Raw genomic sequence first — 17,383 nt, forward strand, 5'->3', positions numbered from 1 at the left:
TAAATTTTATTTTAATTAAAGCACATATGTTAATTTTATGTTTTAAAAAATAACTGAAAACCTCTTTTCCCCAACATTTGATCAGTTGGAAAATGCCATCTCTCTGAACCCAAAATGAAAATCATATTTTTCTCCTTTTTTCGTAGAGACACCATTATTCAGATGTCAGTTACTTTTTGCCCTAGATTATTATATCATTCTACTAAATGTATTTACATTATATAGTATCCAGCTCTACACATTCATACACATTTTAATTCAGATACTCTAACCCATTAATTATACGTGCTAACAGAGAAATCATAAAAGAAAATTTCCGTTCATTTATTGTGCCATTTAAAAACTCAATAAAATTCAGATTCCTTAGATGACATTCATATTTTGATCTTTTTTTCTTATCAATATTTTTTTCAATCTTCCTCCTACTTACTATGTTTAAACTCAGTCCTTCAATCCCTAGCTTAAATTCTAAAATTTCTATTAAGTTTTTCTATTTCTCCTTACCAAACATCATTTTTATCCCTTTTGTATACCTATCAGATTTTGTTTATATCTTCCTCTTAATATTAATTTAAGCTTCTTGAAAATTGGGATCTTGATGGGTCATTGTTCTAACTTCCCACAGTGCCTACTTTGCATAGAGCTTTGCATTGTAATAAGGCACTCAGTAAAGTTGACTTGATCCTCTTCTTTGTTCCTGGGATTAAATAAATATTGCAAAGAAATATGGAAGAAGTTGAATCAGAGAATGATGTGATCTACCCTACTTGCTCTCTATCTTATTGGCTAACTGATTATATTATTTCATCAATTCCATTCATATCTCCAATAAATTACATATCAGAAATATGCCTTATTCATTTTAATTTCCTTTCTGTTCATGAAATCTTTGAAAGTCTTTTCATAGAAAGTTGTAATAATTGTTTAGATGAGGGTTAGTTTCATCTTTTTTATATTATCTCTCACACTGCTGTATTAGTGTATTGTCCTTTAATAAATATTGTCACATTGATTTAACTGCTATATTTTTTATATTCTAATGTGTTGTTTACTTTAATATGCATCATTAATAATAACCCAGAATCGTCTGGAAAATAATACATTAAAAATACAAAGAATTTTCTCTCTTTCTGTCTCTGAAGATGGTCCACATGCTCCCTTGAATTTCTATTCATAGCTTTACTCCAAAAGGTACCTTTTCACTCTGAGATCACTGGCTTTCTTCCTTAAGTGTATCTGTTTTCCTAAATAAATTAGTATCTCTGGGAAAACAAGCAAACAAACAAAACATTAAATTAATTATAGCATTTCTTTAGGCAGTTCACATTGCCTGGAGAATGTCAGTCAACTTTTAATTTCATTGCTAGATCATACTATAAACTGTTTGAAAACATATTAAGCACAAGTAAGGATTCGAATTTCAGTTAAAATTCAGTGAAACATTTCACCCAGTGCCAGTAAGTCAGCCGAGGTGACAAATCAGATAAATAAACTCTTCCTTGGTCTTACTAGGTTATCCTATTGAATGGACAGATATAATTACTGACAAATTAAAACTCACATTTCTCCCTGAAAGCTGGTATTTTTCTTTGACATCCATTGTAAAATCTAGGATGATAGTTAAGATTTATCCTAAGATGTGAGTGATTTAAAAATCATAAATGTATTATCTAATCTGTCCATCTGCATTTTTAGCCTTAGTTTTTACTATGTAAATTTTTTACTTGTAGTTCTTTGTACAGAGAAATATAAAGGATGTCCAAAGCTGTTCAAAAGGAATGTTTTATTTTTTTTTGGGGGGGGGGGGTAGAGAATCTAAAAATCATAGAAGTATATAAGTATACTGTATACCACAAATAGTAATGGACTTGGTGCTACCTAGAATAATCATTCATTGACTTAAAAAATATTAAAAGATTCTTGTTGATTTCAGAATATGCAAAACCAATATTGGCCCTTTCAGTTGGAAAACGGTGCAGTGTAACATAATTGTGTTTTCCAACCATATGCTTTTAAACATAATGTGAAGAAATACTATACTTCAGGATTATGTTATAGAGCATTTGTCTACTCAAATAATAAATAAATTTTCCAAGGATAATCCTGGTTATAGTAATAGCTAAATCTCAATGTCAGTGGTTTAACACAACAGAAGTATTTCTTACTTAAGTGAAGTCGAAATGGTGATTTCTAATTAATAAGTGGTGTTCTGTGCTTGGAAATTTATTAACCTAGGCACCTTCAGATCTGTGACTCTATTTGCTTGGACTTTCAAGGAAACCAAAGAATGGAATGTACAAGGTTTAAAAAAAAAATGTTTTCTTTATTTAGCTTTGTAATTTACAGTTGCCTGGCATATGAAGTCCTTGAAATTGTTATACATCACTTCTGTTCACATTGCTTTGGTCATATTTTATTTGTTTGACCACACCTAATTTTAAAAAAAGTCTAGATAGTATGGTTCAGCCCTGTGTGCCTAGGGGAAAAGTTTGGTAAATCTTCTATTATAGGCAGTAACATGAAAATAGTAAAATTCCTCTCTCATTTTGTTTTTAATACAGATCCTAAAAGTGACTAGTTTTTGTCTTTAAAATGGAAAAATACTTAGAAATCTTAGGTATCTAACTTAATTATTAGATGCATAAGTAGTTTGAGCCATCTCATAAATATGTAATGAGATTTGTGGTTAATGTGGTTGTTGGCAGAGGGTAAGGGTGAAAAATAGATTTGGTAATCATATTTTAGTAATCTCTTACTTGCTTAAGTGGGTTGACCCTATCTGTGAAAGGAAATAAGGATAAGAACCAAGAGAGCTAAATTTTCAGAATGCTAAGTATAAGTTAGATGCTTTTATATTTTTTCAATCTTATTAGGAATTTTGAGGATTGTACCGTTAATCTTTTTATATCTGAGGAATCTTGGTACTAGAGAACTCAAGGTAATAAAAAATAAGTTCTACGATTTAGATATAGATCTTTATGTGTAAATATCAATAGATAGTAAAATGAATAAACATTGAAAACTCACCAGATGTATGAAAGAAGGGCTATTTAAAAACTCAGTACAGGATTAAACACTCAGAGCAGATGGCTTACACAGAAATGTTAACACTTAAAACAGGAATAAATATAAGTAATAATTCATAAATTTCATTCAGTTTGAGAGTATATTGTATTGGCCTGATGAGAGCACTTGATCTTAAAAAAATATCACTTTGGGAAAAATAAGATTATCAAACTAAAAATAGAATACTGAGATTGTCAAATTTAGAATTAGTGAAATGGTTACTATTTAAAAGTTACTGAATTTGAAGATAAGCTTAAGATATTAGAAAATAGGAGGATAGGAATGACAGGAATTTAATATGAAAGATCTAGGCGATGCAGTAACTAAATAATAGATGGGTCACACAGGGAAGTGGCAGTAAAAATAGATGAAATTGAGTAAACAACATTAAGTTTCATATTGGAACAGTATATTGAATACTGGAAAAAAATATGTATTTTTTCTTTTTTTAAGTATCTTGGCTTGGTTAAAAGTTTTTTTCCAAGGAAGAGTTTTAAAAGTACCCCAACAGAAAAGCCAGGTCAGCTGTATGGAAAGAAAATGACTCTCTTTGGACTGCTCATCTACAACACTAAATGTTGTAGAGCTTTTAGGGAAAGGAATTTTGACATGAAGATCCTATTGTATTCAGTTAAACTATTGTTCAGGAATGTGGCAAAGACAGCCATTTTGGGATGTATAGGGAACAAAGTTATACCACTTACGTAAAATTACTTGAAGTGCCAAATGAAAGATAGTCTATTCCACAAAATAAGTTACAAGTTGATTAAAGACTTAGATATGAAAGGCAAAATTCCATAATTTTAGGAGACCATCTTTTTGATCTAAAAGTTAGGAAAGATTTCTTGGAACAAGATTCAAAGATTTAAATAAATGTTTGCTAACAAATGCTTGGAATTTTATTTGTGGATGATATTTTGTTTCCTTTATAATGATCAAAACTTGGAAACCACCTGAAAAACAAATATGAAATTGATTAAATGTTATAGAGCAAAGAAATTCTATACAATTAATAGCAATGATTACTTAAATCTACTTTTTGTTATAGAAAATGCCCATTCTATGTTCAATATAAAAAAGATCTTACAAAGTACTATAATGGGATTTTCATGAGTATATATGTGTATGTAAGAAAGAAACAGAATAACAACCATTTTCAGTGGTAAAATAGTTGTGACCATCCTCTAAATGTGATTTGGAAATATTTTCTCCTATTCTGTTGGTTTCCTTTTTTACTCTGTGGACGGTATCCTTTAACACATGAAAACTTCTACCTTTGATTATAGTCCCATTTGTCTATTTCTGCCTTCGTTACGTATACCTTAGTTGTCATAACCAAGAAATTATTTCCAAGTCCATTGTTAGGATGCTTTTCCTATTTTCTTCTAATTTTATAGTTTTAGATTTTACATTCAGATTTTTAATCAATTTTGTGTCAATTTTTGTACATGATACAAGATAAAGTCTGACTTCATCTTTTGCATGTGTGTTTTAAATGAATGTATAAAGAACCAAGGGAAGAGTGTGGAAGCATATCAAAGGTGTAATTATTTTGGGATCGTAGAATTATAGGTGATTTTTATTTTCTTTAACTACTTTTCTATATAAACTAAAAAAAATGCAATTTAAGCTTTTGTTTTATTTTACAATATTATTTCCTGTCCTTTTATAATCACCTATAAAAGTCTCTCCCTGCTGCATCTCCATCTTTTCTCAGAACCTGTTATTTAAAATTACTTACTAATGAGCAGCATTCACAAAATAAGTAACAAGCCAGTTCTTTGCTCCTTTCTGTGAGTTATTTTTTTCCTGGCTATTGATTACTGGTAAACAACATAGTAAAGAGCAAGTAATTGGAAGGAATATTGCCATTTTTAAAAAGCACTTTTAAAAATATCAATTTGGCCTTACAGAAATATTTGAACCTCTAATGATAACTTTGTGTTACCTTTAGGAACTCAAAGAACAACCAAAGTAAAAAGAAAGGGCCACGTACTCCTAGTCCACCCCCTCCTATACCAGAAGATATTGCTCTGGGTAAAAAATACAAAGAAAAATATAAAGTGAAAGACAGGATAGAAGAAAAACCTAGAGATGGAAAGGACAGAGGGCGGGATTTTGAAAGGCAAAGAGAAAAAAGAGAGAAACCAAGGTAAGTAGGATTGTATGTTTTTAACAATATGCTTTTATAGAATCTAAAGTATTTCCTTTTTAGGAGCTTTCAGGCATTATTGTAATGAGCCTTTAGTTTAGTTATCAGTGTCTGTATGTATAGTAGTTCACACAGTTAGTCATGGATATTTCAATTTACATTAAATTTTAGAATGTTTAAATATTTTAATATGGTAAAAACATAAAAATTTACCATTTTAGCCGTTTTAAATGTATAGTTCAATAGTATTCAGTATGTAAACATTGTCAGGAAATAAATTTCCAAAAACTTTTACATCTTGTAAATCTGAAACTTTAAACTCACCAAGCAATAATTCCCTTTCTCTTTCTTCTCACAATCCCTGATAACCACCATTCTCTCTTGTGTTTCTGTGAATTTTGATTGCTTTAATACTTTGTATAAGTAGAATCTCATAGTATTTATCTTTTGGTGACTGTTTATTTCACTAATATCCTTAGGGTTCATCCAAATTATAGCATGTGACAGAATTTCCTTCCTTTCTAAGATTGAATATATTTCTTATGGAATAAATTTTGTTTGTTCATTCATCCATTGATGGACATTTGGCTGTTGTGAATAGTACTGCTTTTACATGGGCCTGCAGATATCTCCTCAAGATCCTACTTTCAGTTCCTTTGGATATAAACCCAGAAGTAGGATTGCTAGGTCATATGATAATTATATTTTAAGTTTTTGAGAGACTTTCTTATTGTTTTCCATAGCAGTTATACCATTTTATACTTCCATAGAGAACAAATGTTCTGGTCTCTCCACATCCTAACCAACACTTATTATTTTTTGTATTTTTATAGTAACCATTCTAAAGAGCGTGAGGTAATAAATCATGATTGATTTCCATTTCTCTGGTGATTAATGATATTGAACATCTTCTCAGAGATGAAATTTGAAAATATTTTCTTCCATTCTTATAAGTTTCCTTTTCACTCTGTAGATGATGTCCTTTAATACACAAAATTTTTTAAGTTTGATATAATCTCATTTATTTTTGCTCTTGGTTTCTATGGTGTAATAGTTAAGAAATCATTGACAGGTTCAATATATGAAGCTTTTCTACTTTGTTTTTCTCCAGGGATATTATATTTGCTTCTCACATTTAGGTATTTAGTTCATTTGGGGTGAATTTTTGTAATGTGGTGTTAGATAATGGTCCAACTTCATTCTTTTGTATGTGGATTTTTAGTTTGGGCATAATTATTTGTTGAAGTGGCTGTTCTTTCCCCTTTGATTGGTCTTCACATCCTTTAAAAAATGATCATATTTGGTTTATTTCTGAGTATTCTACACCATAGAACTACAAGGCTGTCTTTATGACAGTACCATACTTGATAAAATTATTGTAGCTCTTTAATACATTTTGAAATCAATAAGTGCAAATCCCCCAACTTCATTCCTTTTTAAAATTATTTTGGCTATTTGGGGGAGGGGAGACTTAAAGTTCCATGTAAATTTCAGGATGAATTTTTCTGTTTCTGCAAAGAAGGCCATTGGATTTTGATAGGAATTGTGTTGACTATAGATTGCTTTGGGTAGTGTGGATATTTTAATATTAAATCTTCTAAGCCATTAACACAGGATATCTTTCCTCTTATTTCTGTCTTTCTAAGTTTCTTTTAGCAGTGCTTTATAATTTTCATTGTACAGTCTTTCATCTCTTTATTTAGGTTTATCCCTATGTAGTATTTTTAATGCTGCCATGCGGGGAATTGTTTTCTTAATTTCCTTTTCAGATTCGTTCATTGTGGTGGGTAGAAACACAACTGTTTTTTAGTGTGTGTTGATTATTCTGTAACTTTGCCAAAGTTGTTTATTAGTTCTAGTGAAGTTTTATTTTGCTTATTTTTTTTAGAATCTAGAGTTTACTACATGTAAGATCTTGACATCTACAAACAGACCATTTAACTTTCCAATTTGGATGCCTTTTACTTCTTTTGAAAATCAATATAAATGTTCCAACATGATGTTGAATAGAAGTGTCAGGAAGAGGTATCCTTGCCTTGTTCCTGATCTTAGAGGAAAACCTTTCAGTCTTTTGTTCATTGAGAGGGATATTAGCTATGGGTTTTTCATAAATGGCCTTTTATTAAGTTGAGATAGTTTCATTATATTTCTAATTTGTTGATATTTTTAATCATTAAAAGGTGTTGAATTTCATCAGATGTTTTTGTGTATGTCAGTGCAGATGCCAAGTAGTCATTTTATTTTGTTAATATTTCACAATGTTGAACTGCCCTTGCATTCCAGAAATAAATTCCATGTGGTCATTATGTGTGATCCTTCTTATATGCTGTTGAAATCAGTTTGCTAGTATTTTTTTGAGGGCTTCTGTATCAGTATTAATCAGGGATGAATATTTTCCTGAATCACAAGATTTATGAAATACTTAAATATTTGATAAGGAACACCCATTCCCTTGTTCACTTTTTATTAGTTTCCAAATTTATTTTTTCATGAAATTAATATTTCCTCAGGAAAAATGTAACTCTTTAGAGGGATCCCACTCACATTTTTGAGTTAACAGTGTAATGAAAAATGCACAAACCTTGAAGTTACACAAATTGAAAAATTTTCCTGGTTTTGCCAATTACTTGATAAAAGACCCTGGACAAGACACTTGTTCTGCCTGAGCTTCTCTTTTTACTTCAGCTGTAAAACCTACATAGTTTTATCTTATTGGGTTGAGGTCAGGATTAAATGAGGTAATAATTTAAGAAAATAAGCCAAAGTGGTCAATAAATACATAGCTCTTCATCCTTCTGTTAGAAGAGCAATAACTTCAGGTGAACTAGAATTCTCTAGAATTGGCTGGTTTCTTCTAAGTGGAAATATTTTAATATATTTCTTTTGTAATTTATAACCAGAGTACTTATAATTTTGATTAAATTTCATGATAGTTTTATTGCTTAGTGACATCTTTTATATATGCAGAATGGGTATAGGTGTATGTCCAGTTAGACTCACGTCCTTAATTTGATCCATCTTGTCTTGGTCATCAGGTCTTCTCTTTTCCTTATACTCAGTCATTAGACATTTAGAAGAGTAGTATCAAAGAGAAAAAATGCAAAGGTATTTAAATTGAATCAACAATTTTCTGAAACTAAAAGAGTAAGAAGAAAACATGGTTAAAATGATGAAGCCATTACTTAGCAATATGTTAATATATTGGCCTTAAATATTTGTGTGATCATCTCAAGTGTGAACTAAAGTTTTTTCTTTCATATTATAGACAACAGGTTTGGATAGAAATATGATTGGACTGTAATTTTTTAAAAAGATACTATAAATAAACTTTTGGTTTTTGCATCCTGTAAATTAATCACCAAAGGCTATTATAGATATTCATAAAATAATTTTAAGTATATTCCAGAAGTAAATTTTTTTAAGTATATTCCAGAAATTTAAAATGTTCATTTATTGATAAGCCAATCTTTATTAATTTACATATTTCCAAATTGACTACTACCTAACAAAAGTGAAACAGACAGTAAAGATTTTCCTGTTCAGTAGGATGCATTTGTTTGGCTATTGATCATAAATGGTTTTCTAGCTTTGGGTAAAAATCATTGAACATTTCTACTTGTATCTGTAAGTAAATAAATTTCTATTTATAGTCAGTTAAATTTTAGTGGTTTATGGTTTATTATATTGAAAGAAATAAGTTTTTAGGGGTTGGGGATGTGGCTCAAGCGGTAGCGCGCTCACCTGGCATGCGTGTGGCCCAGGTTCGATCCTCAGCACCACATACCAACAAAGATGTTGTGTCCGCCGAGAACTAAAAAATAAATATTAAAAATTCTCTCTCTCTCTCTCTCTCTCTCTCTCCTCACTCTCTTTAAAAAAAAAAATCCTCTCTCTCTCTCTCTCCCCCCTCTCTCACTCTCTCTTTAAAAAAAAAAAAGAAAGAAATAAGTTTTTAAATAAAAACTTAAAGCTTCAATTGAATGAACCATAACTAGTTGTTAAGATAAATGTACTGTTCTAGATAGCAGATTTTTAGTTTTCAGTCAGTTCTTATTGTAAAGGCATTTTTTTTTAATTTGCCTAAATTCTTTTTCTGTAAATCCTTTTTAATATATTGGATTACTTTCCTGGCGTGTGTGCGCGCACACACACGACAATTTATATAAATTAAAGAGGCATTATTTATAAACAGCTTAGTATAGGGCAGTGTTTCTCAACTCAAGATCATTTGTCTTCCAGGGGACAGTTAACAATGTACCATTATTGTCACCACTCAGTGGGAGGGATGCTGTTGAGTTGTCAGGGATACTGCTAAGCATCTTACAGTATACAGGACAGACTCCCAAGACCTAAGAATTATCTGGTATAAAATGTCAATAGTACAGAGGTTGTTAAACCCTGGTTTAAGGTTAATAATGATTTTTCCACCATTACAGATATTAAAACGTATTTATCATAGGCACTGAAGGTAATTCCAGAATACTTTGAATAGAATGTCAGAATTTTTTTGAATTTGCATTTAGCTAATTGCTTTGAGAAATATGATATTTATCTAGGTATGTGAGGTCTAGAATGTTGTTTGTAAACGGTAGCATTCTTTTTTAGTTATTGCACAAATATGTGTACTTTATCTTGCTATCACACTCAGGTTATGGCATAACAGGCTCCAGGTGTAATTCAGATGTGTTTCACTGGGTTATAAGTTGTTCCTCTGGTAGCAGTGAAAGAAGACAATTTAGAGCTGAGGAGGTCCTAGTTAAATAAGATTTATGTACTAAATCTCAGTTTGTGCTGCCCACAAATGAAGGCAGTTTATTTAAGATAAAGACAGTATACACTTTGTTGTCCTCTCATTAACCATAGGATTCTTTCACAGTCCTAAATGTCATCCCAGGCAGCACAGATTTGCTTTTTGTGGCTGGGGATAGTTTTCCTTTCCCCAGGGTCTTGAATTTACAAGCATTTTCACAGCTACTTCTTACCTTGATCTTATTAGTATATTTTCTCTGTAGTTGTTTTTGAGTTTTCCCCCTCCAGGTACTGGTTTATACTATCAGATTATCAAAATGAATTCTATACTTTAAGTTAGAGTAGGCAGTCTTCGCTCAGGGAGAATATTGCCTGGAAAAGTCAGTGTGCCTTGGCACACTTGGGAGAAAGGCACAGCATATTTCTTCTAAAGCTGTTACTTCCACTTATAAGTCAGTCACATCTTTTAAATAAAAGCAACTTATTTGTAATTTCAGAGTATTATAAATTAAAATTTGTCTTATAATTATTACCAACACTTTTAGCTTTAACTTTTATAGTCAGTTTGGTTTAAAGATATTCCTTTGGCTGGAATAGAAGGCTTTTGAACACGTTGTTGTTTTTTTTTTATTGCTATTTTTCCATATAGATCTACTTCCCCATCAGGACAGCATCATTCTCCTATATCTTCTAGACATCACTCATCATCCTCACAATCGGGATCATCTATTCAAAGACATTCTCCTTCTCCTCGTCGAAAAAGAACGCCTTCACCATCTTACCAGCGGACTTTAACTCCATCTTTACGACGTTCTGCTTCTCCTTATCCTTCACATTGCTTGTCTTCTCCTCAGCGAAAGCCAAGTCCTTCAAGACATCGCTCTCCAATGAGAGAGAAAGGGAGGCATGATCATGAACGAACTTCACAGTCACACGATCGGCGTCATGAAAGGAGGGAAGGTATACACTATACTTCAGCTTGCTTTTTCTTTTTTTTTCAAGAGTTCTTTTAATTAAAAACATTTTCTTACTGAAAAATTGGACATCCATATTTATTGTTGTAATAAGGGTTGGAGGAAGATGTTTAGTTTTGTAATATGAAGGCTAGTGTTCTTAAGGGCAATGGGAAATGCTCAAAGACAGGGATGTTAAGTATTAAGTATGCACAAGTGGCATTTATAGGTATGCTAAGTTGGTGACGTGTGTATTTTTGCCCATCTAATTTTTGGTATGTCCATTTCAGTTAACTATATGTTTTTAAAAATCAAGAAGTAAAGGGAAGAAGAATAGCAAATCAGGGAGCAGAGTTTAAAAGCATTGAAAGCGTTTTGATAAAGGGACCAGGGCTGGGGAAAACTTTTAGAATGTCAATGCAACCAAGTCTTTGCATTGACTTTCTAGATGTAAATCCAAATAAAAAAGTAAGCATGAGCTGAGGGAATAGCTCATTGGTAGAACTCTTTTCTACAATGTGTGAGGCTCTGAATTCAATCCCAGCACTTCAAAGAAGGAAGTAAGCAAAGCAGTTTTACTTTCTAAATTCCTGAGAATTATATTAATGTTAGATATGCAACAACATTCTCAAGCTGTCATTCCTTTGTATACTTCTTGTTTAAGCTTCCTTTCCTTATTTAACTTCTTCTGAGTTAGTTTTTTAACATAGTAAGGTTTCAGGAAATACTTGCAACAACATTTCTGTTTAACATGCATTTTATATCTCTCTGTTCGAGTACATTATAGAAGTCTCCTGTAAATGATGTTAATAGTTATGTTCTTCGTATCAACAGTGCAAGCAGTATTCACTCAAAATCTTTTACCCAGAAAGAATAGTGGATATGTAGGTAGAGACAGAGAAAGTACCTATTTTGTAGAATTAATTATTATGTACATGATTATGGAACCAGAACAGTATAACAGTGTATATGGAACTTTGTGTATGCTATATTTATAGAACTCATGATGGAAGCTTCCATACAATGTTTATGGAAAATTGGTAAGATGGGAAAATTTACTTATACCTATTAATTTTAATAAAATTTAACAACTAGATTTGACCAAGAATATAGTATATATTTATGACTACTTATCAAATGAAAACTTGTCATTATTATTAAACATACTAATGAAGGGAAAATAATATCAGTTGAGTCTCATGGGAATGCTTTTTTGGTAGAAAGAATTGCTTATGGGAGAATCCTTTGTAAAGAGGATATTTCTTTAATCTTTTATAGAAAGAAGAGATTTAGCAAATGATTCTTCCTCTTTATTTAGATGTCATTTTCTGAAATAAGGATGATTTCAGTAGAAGGATGGGGAGATAAAGAATGAAATTAATAATGACATATATTTGTAAAGAGTGATGGCAGTATCATGAAACAGAAGTCTGGTATAAATGGACACATTTTAAGGGACAGTTGGTATTGGAAAAGGAGTAGAAATCATAGTTTTGTGAAGAAAAGGATGGAAATATATCAGATCCTTACCCATTGCTTCTGTCTTTAGCATTTGTAAATATAGGTATATGGACAAAGGCATTGGCAAAGGAGATTGGCTATTGAGTAAGGCTTTGAGGATTATTTGAGAGTTCCTTGAAAAGAGATTATGGACCCAGCCAGCAAGGACAATAAAAGGAATAAATTTATAATGTTTTAGGCATAAGTCTGCTATAGTTGCTAGAATAGCCTCAGACTGTTGACAATTTCAGAATATAGGAACAACTTGCAAAAGAGTCTGATTAAAAAGGGCAGAATTTACTCTTTGTGGTTCTTGTTAATATTTTAACTGCCTATCAGATTTATGTTTGTAATCATCTTATACCTTTTCTAGGCATGTCTAAATAGTGGCTTATAATCTTTGCGAATTTTCATGAGGTATGAGATATCTAAGCTTTGGGCCTGTATAAATTCATATATAAAATAACAAAGTTGGTTTAAATAAACATTGAGGTCCTTTTTTTTTTGTGGTGCTGGGGATTGAACCCAGGGCTTTGTGCATGTGAGACAAGCACTCTACCTGCTGAGCTATATGTCCAGTCCTTGTAGTCCTTTTTTTTAAAAATGAGGTGTTATTTTTCTATGATATATCAGAAAACACTTAAATAGAGGGAATTTTAGAAATGGTCACACCCACAAGTATCATACCATTGAGCAGCTCAGGAAAAGAGAGAAGAACAGTACTCTTTGCCAATAGCTAACTGAGCCACTCTCAAGTGCTTAAATAAATTTGAGGTGGTCATAATGTATTTTAAATCTAGCCTAATATCCAGTAGAAATAATTAAAGTCACTGTGCACCTCTGGATCTAAAATTGTTTCTTAAAAAAAAAAAAAACAGCAATGAGAGGAAAGGAGATTTACTTATTTGTTTCAGTTGCTTAGGATCTATAAGTATTGTTAAATTGGGGTGGGGACCTTCATGTTCAGCATTTATCCAGTTAAGAATGTGGCTGTCAAATCTTTAATTAAATTATCTTTTGGATTTTAGCATATAAATAGTTTTAATTTTAAACTATTTAAAACATTCACCTGTTTTCTCCTTTTCTTTCTGCAAAGCACATATTACTCTTGTAATAAAGCTCTAATTAAATATATTGTCTAGTTTTTTGAAACTTTGGGAAAAAAATTACAGTTGATTTCTAAAATTGTGTTAACAGAGACTAGAGGCAAAAGGGATAGAGAAAAGGACACAAGAGAAGAACGAGAATATGAACAGGATCAGAGCTCTTCTAGAGACCACAGAGATGAAAGAGAACCTCGAGATGGTCGAGACCGTCGTGATACCAGAGACACTAGAGACCGCAGGGAACTCAGAGACTCCAGAGACATCCGGGACTCAAGGGAGATGAGGGATTATAGCAGAGATAGTAAAGAGAGCCGTGATCCCAGAGATTCTCGGTCCACTCGTGATGCCCATGACTACAGGGACCGTGAAGGTCGAGATACTCATCGAAAAGAGGATACATATCAGGAAGAATCCCGGAGTTATGGCAGAAATCACTTAAGAGAAGAAAGTTCTCGTACTGAAATAAGGAATGATTCCAGAAATGAGTCTCGAAGTGAAATTAGGAATGACCGGATGGGCAGAAGTAGGGGGAGAGGTCCAGAGTTACCTGAAAAGGGTAAGGTTTTTGACTTATCTGTGAACTTTATCTTGTATATTTATATAGAAAGCATTAAATCTCCTATGATTTCTCTTCTAAATATATTATTTTTTTATGTTCATTGTTATCTTTTGTCAAGATAATTTTTGCGATCTTCCCTATAAATCCATCTAGGAATCGTTAAAAGTAGTGAAACATAAGTGGGGCCCCTGTTTAGATTATAAACCACGTGATTGCGTTTTATCCAGTCATGCCTTCCATCTTGATTAGTATGGAACACTAATAAAATTACTATCAAGCAAAATAATAGAATTATAAGGAAGTATTTCCCAGTAAATTAGTGTATAGATGATAAAATGATCATTAGAAAAGAGTCAAAATGGTGAGTTTTTAAAACTGATGACATCAGAAATGACTGATTTATATATTCTCTAGTATTTGCACTTGCTTTAGAACATCTCATATCAGGATCTTGAGCCATTTTTCTTGCCTAAAAAATCATTTACCATCACCCACATGACCTAAATATTATTTATCATGGTCTCCAAACTACTGAGATTTAATTAGATTTGACCTTTCTTCATCCACCTCTTTACCTTCTCCACAGACCACTGCCGCAGAACTCTCATCACTTGTATTCTTTTCATTAGTTTGTTGGTCTAACCCTGGTTAGTATTATTGCTTCACATTTAAGTGTTGAAGGGCCCAAAAATTCTTCATAATTGATCTTTTCTTGACACTTTGTTTTTTCTTATAAGTTTTAGAAAACAGTTTCTAATTTTATGAAAAACTATTAATTTTTATTTAAATGTATTAAGGTTGTTGATTTATACCTTTTTCTGTTAAGGTTTTACATATATTTTATTGCTGGTTACTATTTTTGTTGCCATTATAAATGCTACTTTAAAAATTTTTTAAAGTTAGAATATTTTTTAAATAATGCATTCACCTGGTTCAAAATTTCAAATGTATAGAAAGATACATAATGAAAAGCTTTTCCTTTTTGCCTCTCACCACTCTTACCAACTTTGTGTTTTTCCTTTCCAAAACATTTGACATAAGCAAATATGTATATCCATTCATTTTCCCCTCTGGGTTAACAAAAGTAAATTTTAAAATTTTTGTTGAAAAGTAAAACCTATATTATTCTGGATCCTGCTATTTTCACTTAATAAAAATATTATGAAATCATATCTTTCACCACAGTAAACAATTACTTCTTTATTTTGGTACATAGTCTCTATTGTAGGATATATAATAAAGTTCACAAGTATTACATTGATGGATGTTTAATTTCTCTAATCTTTTTCAGAAAGTGCGCTAGTGAATAATTGTGTGTCTCCCTAAATGGAGTCTTTTAAAACACTTTCTAATGTTTATTTCTGGTACTTGGGAATAGTAATTGATATTTATATATTAGTCTTGGATTTAAGTGTTGTTGCTGTATTTTCCTAATACATCTAATTAAATTCTTTTAACAAATATACCTGGGAACAGACAGATTTGGCTCTTCATTTCTGATTATAATTTCTCAATTATCTACTGAACATCTCCAGCAATGTAGTATTGAATATAAACAGAATGGGCGTCTTTTGCTGTTTCAGATTTTTAAGGATTGTTCCTAGCATCAAGTGTGGTGTTTGCAGGTTTTTTGTTTTTTTAACAGATGTTTTTATTGTGCTAAGGATTCTCCTGATTACCCAATTTAATTAACAATTTCTATCACTGTTAATTTTTTGTCTTGAGAATATCATATAGTTTGTTGATATATTTTGTTATTTCACATGTTAATGTTTTTAAAATTTGCAACTGTCCTTGCATTCCTGAGATACATTCAATTTTGTCATTTTTTTAAGGTTCTAGAATGAGTTTGTTAAAAATTTAATTTTGAATTAAATATTTATGTTTTTAATTGAGGTTGGCATACCATCAATGGTATAGTGATAAATGTTTAACAACTAACTCTTCAGAAGAAAAGTCTTGACTTGCCTTTTGCCAGTTCTCATGGTATAAATAATTTCTACCATGGAAGATTTCAAGCTACTAACATGAGGTCATGTGGAGTTGGGAAGAGATATCCACAGCTGTCCCTGGTTAGCCATTATGAACCAGTTCTAGCAAACCACTGCAGATTTTCCCTTATATTGTCCTTCTTTGGGTGGGGCTCAAAAAGTTATATTAGCTCTATATAATGTGTTGCTTCTTTTTTTGGAACAATTTAATTATGTGTCCTTCAAAAGTTAAGTAACATTTGTTAGATGGTTAGCGCTTTCTCCACCAAATGAGTTTCTCTAATAGTTATAGATTTGTATAGATTTTCTTTTTGTTCTTGAAGCAATTCTAGTAAGTCCCCCCCCCCATGCCTAGGAAATTTGTTCTTTTTTTTTTTTTTTTTTGGTGCCAGGGATTGAACCCAGGGGCATTCAACCACTGAGCCACATTCTCAGTCCTCTTTATATTTTATTTTGAGACAGGGTCTCACTAAGTTGCTTAGGATCCCTCACTGAGTTGTTGGGGCTGGCTTTGATTATGTGATTCTCCTGCCTTAGCTTCCCTAGCCTCTGGAATTATAGGTGAGCGCCACTGTGCCTGGCTATTTTCAGATTTTTGATACAAAGATGTTCCTAGGTATATTTTATAAGATCTCTGTTGTATCTATGGTCATATTCCTTTATTTTTCCCTTGTTCGGTCCTGCCAGAGATTTGTCTGTGTAGAGTCTTTTCAGAAAACTAATATTTGGCCTTGTTTATATTCCTTTATATTTCTTTTGTTATATTTCATTAACTTTTGTTATGTTTTACTCTTTTATGAAAAATATAGTATTTCTATTAGTACCCATTCTAAACACTTTGTGAATTTTAGTGATTTCTTCTTTGACTCATAAATTAAGTAGAAGTTGGATTTTACATTTCCAGTCAGGCTTTTAATAAGTCCCTTCCTTCCATGTTAATTGTTGTCAGGTAAGCACTGATGTCAGTTCTTTGGTATGAGTATTTGTTAAATCTTATTTTGTGGCTCAGGAGTTCAGTATTAATAAGTATTCTGCATGTACTTACACTTGTAATGGTAGGATGTAAAGCATATTTCTAAGATCAGGTTTGTTAATACTTTCAAATGTACATCTAATTTTTTGAAGTCTGATTGTTATGTCTTTACAGAAAAGTGAACTAAGTCTTCTATCATTTAGAAATTTGTGGATTTGTCATTTTATTGTAGTTTGATCGGTTTTTTATTTAAATATTTTGAGGCTTTGCTATTACAAAAGGCTATTTTACTGGCTGCTCTCTTGTTGGTGTGTATTTGATAAATCTTTTTCCA

The 17,383-nt window shown here is 31.6% G+C and overlaps 1 protein-coding gene across 7 annotated transcripts in view; it reads left to right on the forward strand.

The window, feature by feature from the left end:
• The window catches only part of ZC3H13 (zinc finger CCCH-type containing 13), an 81,554-nt gene that overhangs the window by 34,432 nt on the left and 29,739 nt on the right, over nucleotides 1-17,383 (forward strand). For all 7 annotated transcript variants that reach the window (XM_081298325.1, XM_081298324.1, XM_081298328.1 and 4 more), the window contains exons 8-10: nucleotides 5,021-5,218; nucleotides 10,617-10,927; nucleotides 13,618-14,082. In XM_081298325.1, coding sequence (XP_081154451.1) covers nucleotides 5,021-5,218; nucleotides 10,617-10,927; nucleotides 13,618-14,082 — 974 coding nt within the window. The remainder of the gene's footprint in view (nucleotides 1-5,020; nucleotides 5,219-10,616; nucleotides 10,928-13,617; nucleotides 14,083-17,383) is intronic.

Source organism: Spermophilus citellus (genome assembly GCF_964194105.1).
Source record: "Spermophilus citellus genome assembly, chromosome: 1".
In the NCBI taxonomy this organism is placed as follows: domain Eukaryota; kingdom Metazoa; phylum Chordata; class Mammalia; order Rodentia; family Sciuridae; genus Spermophilus; species Spermophilus citellus.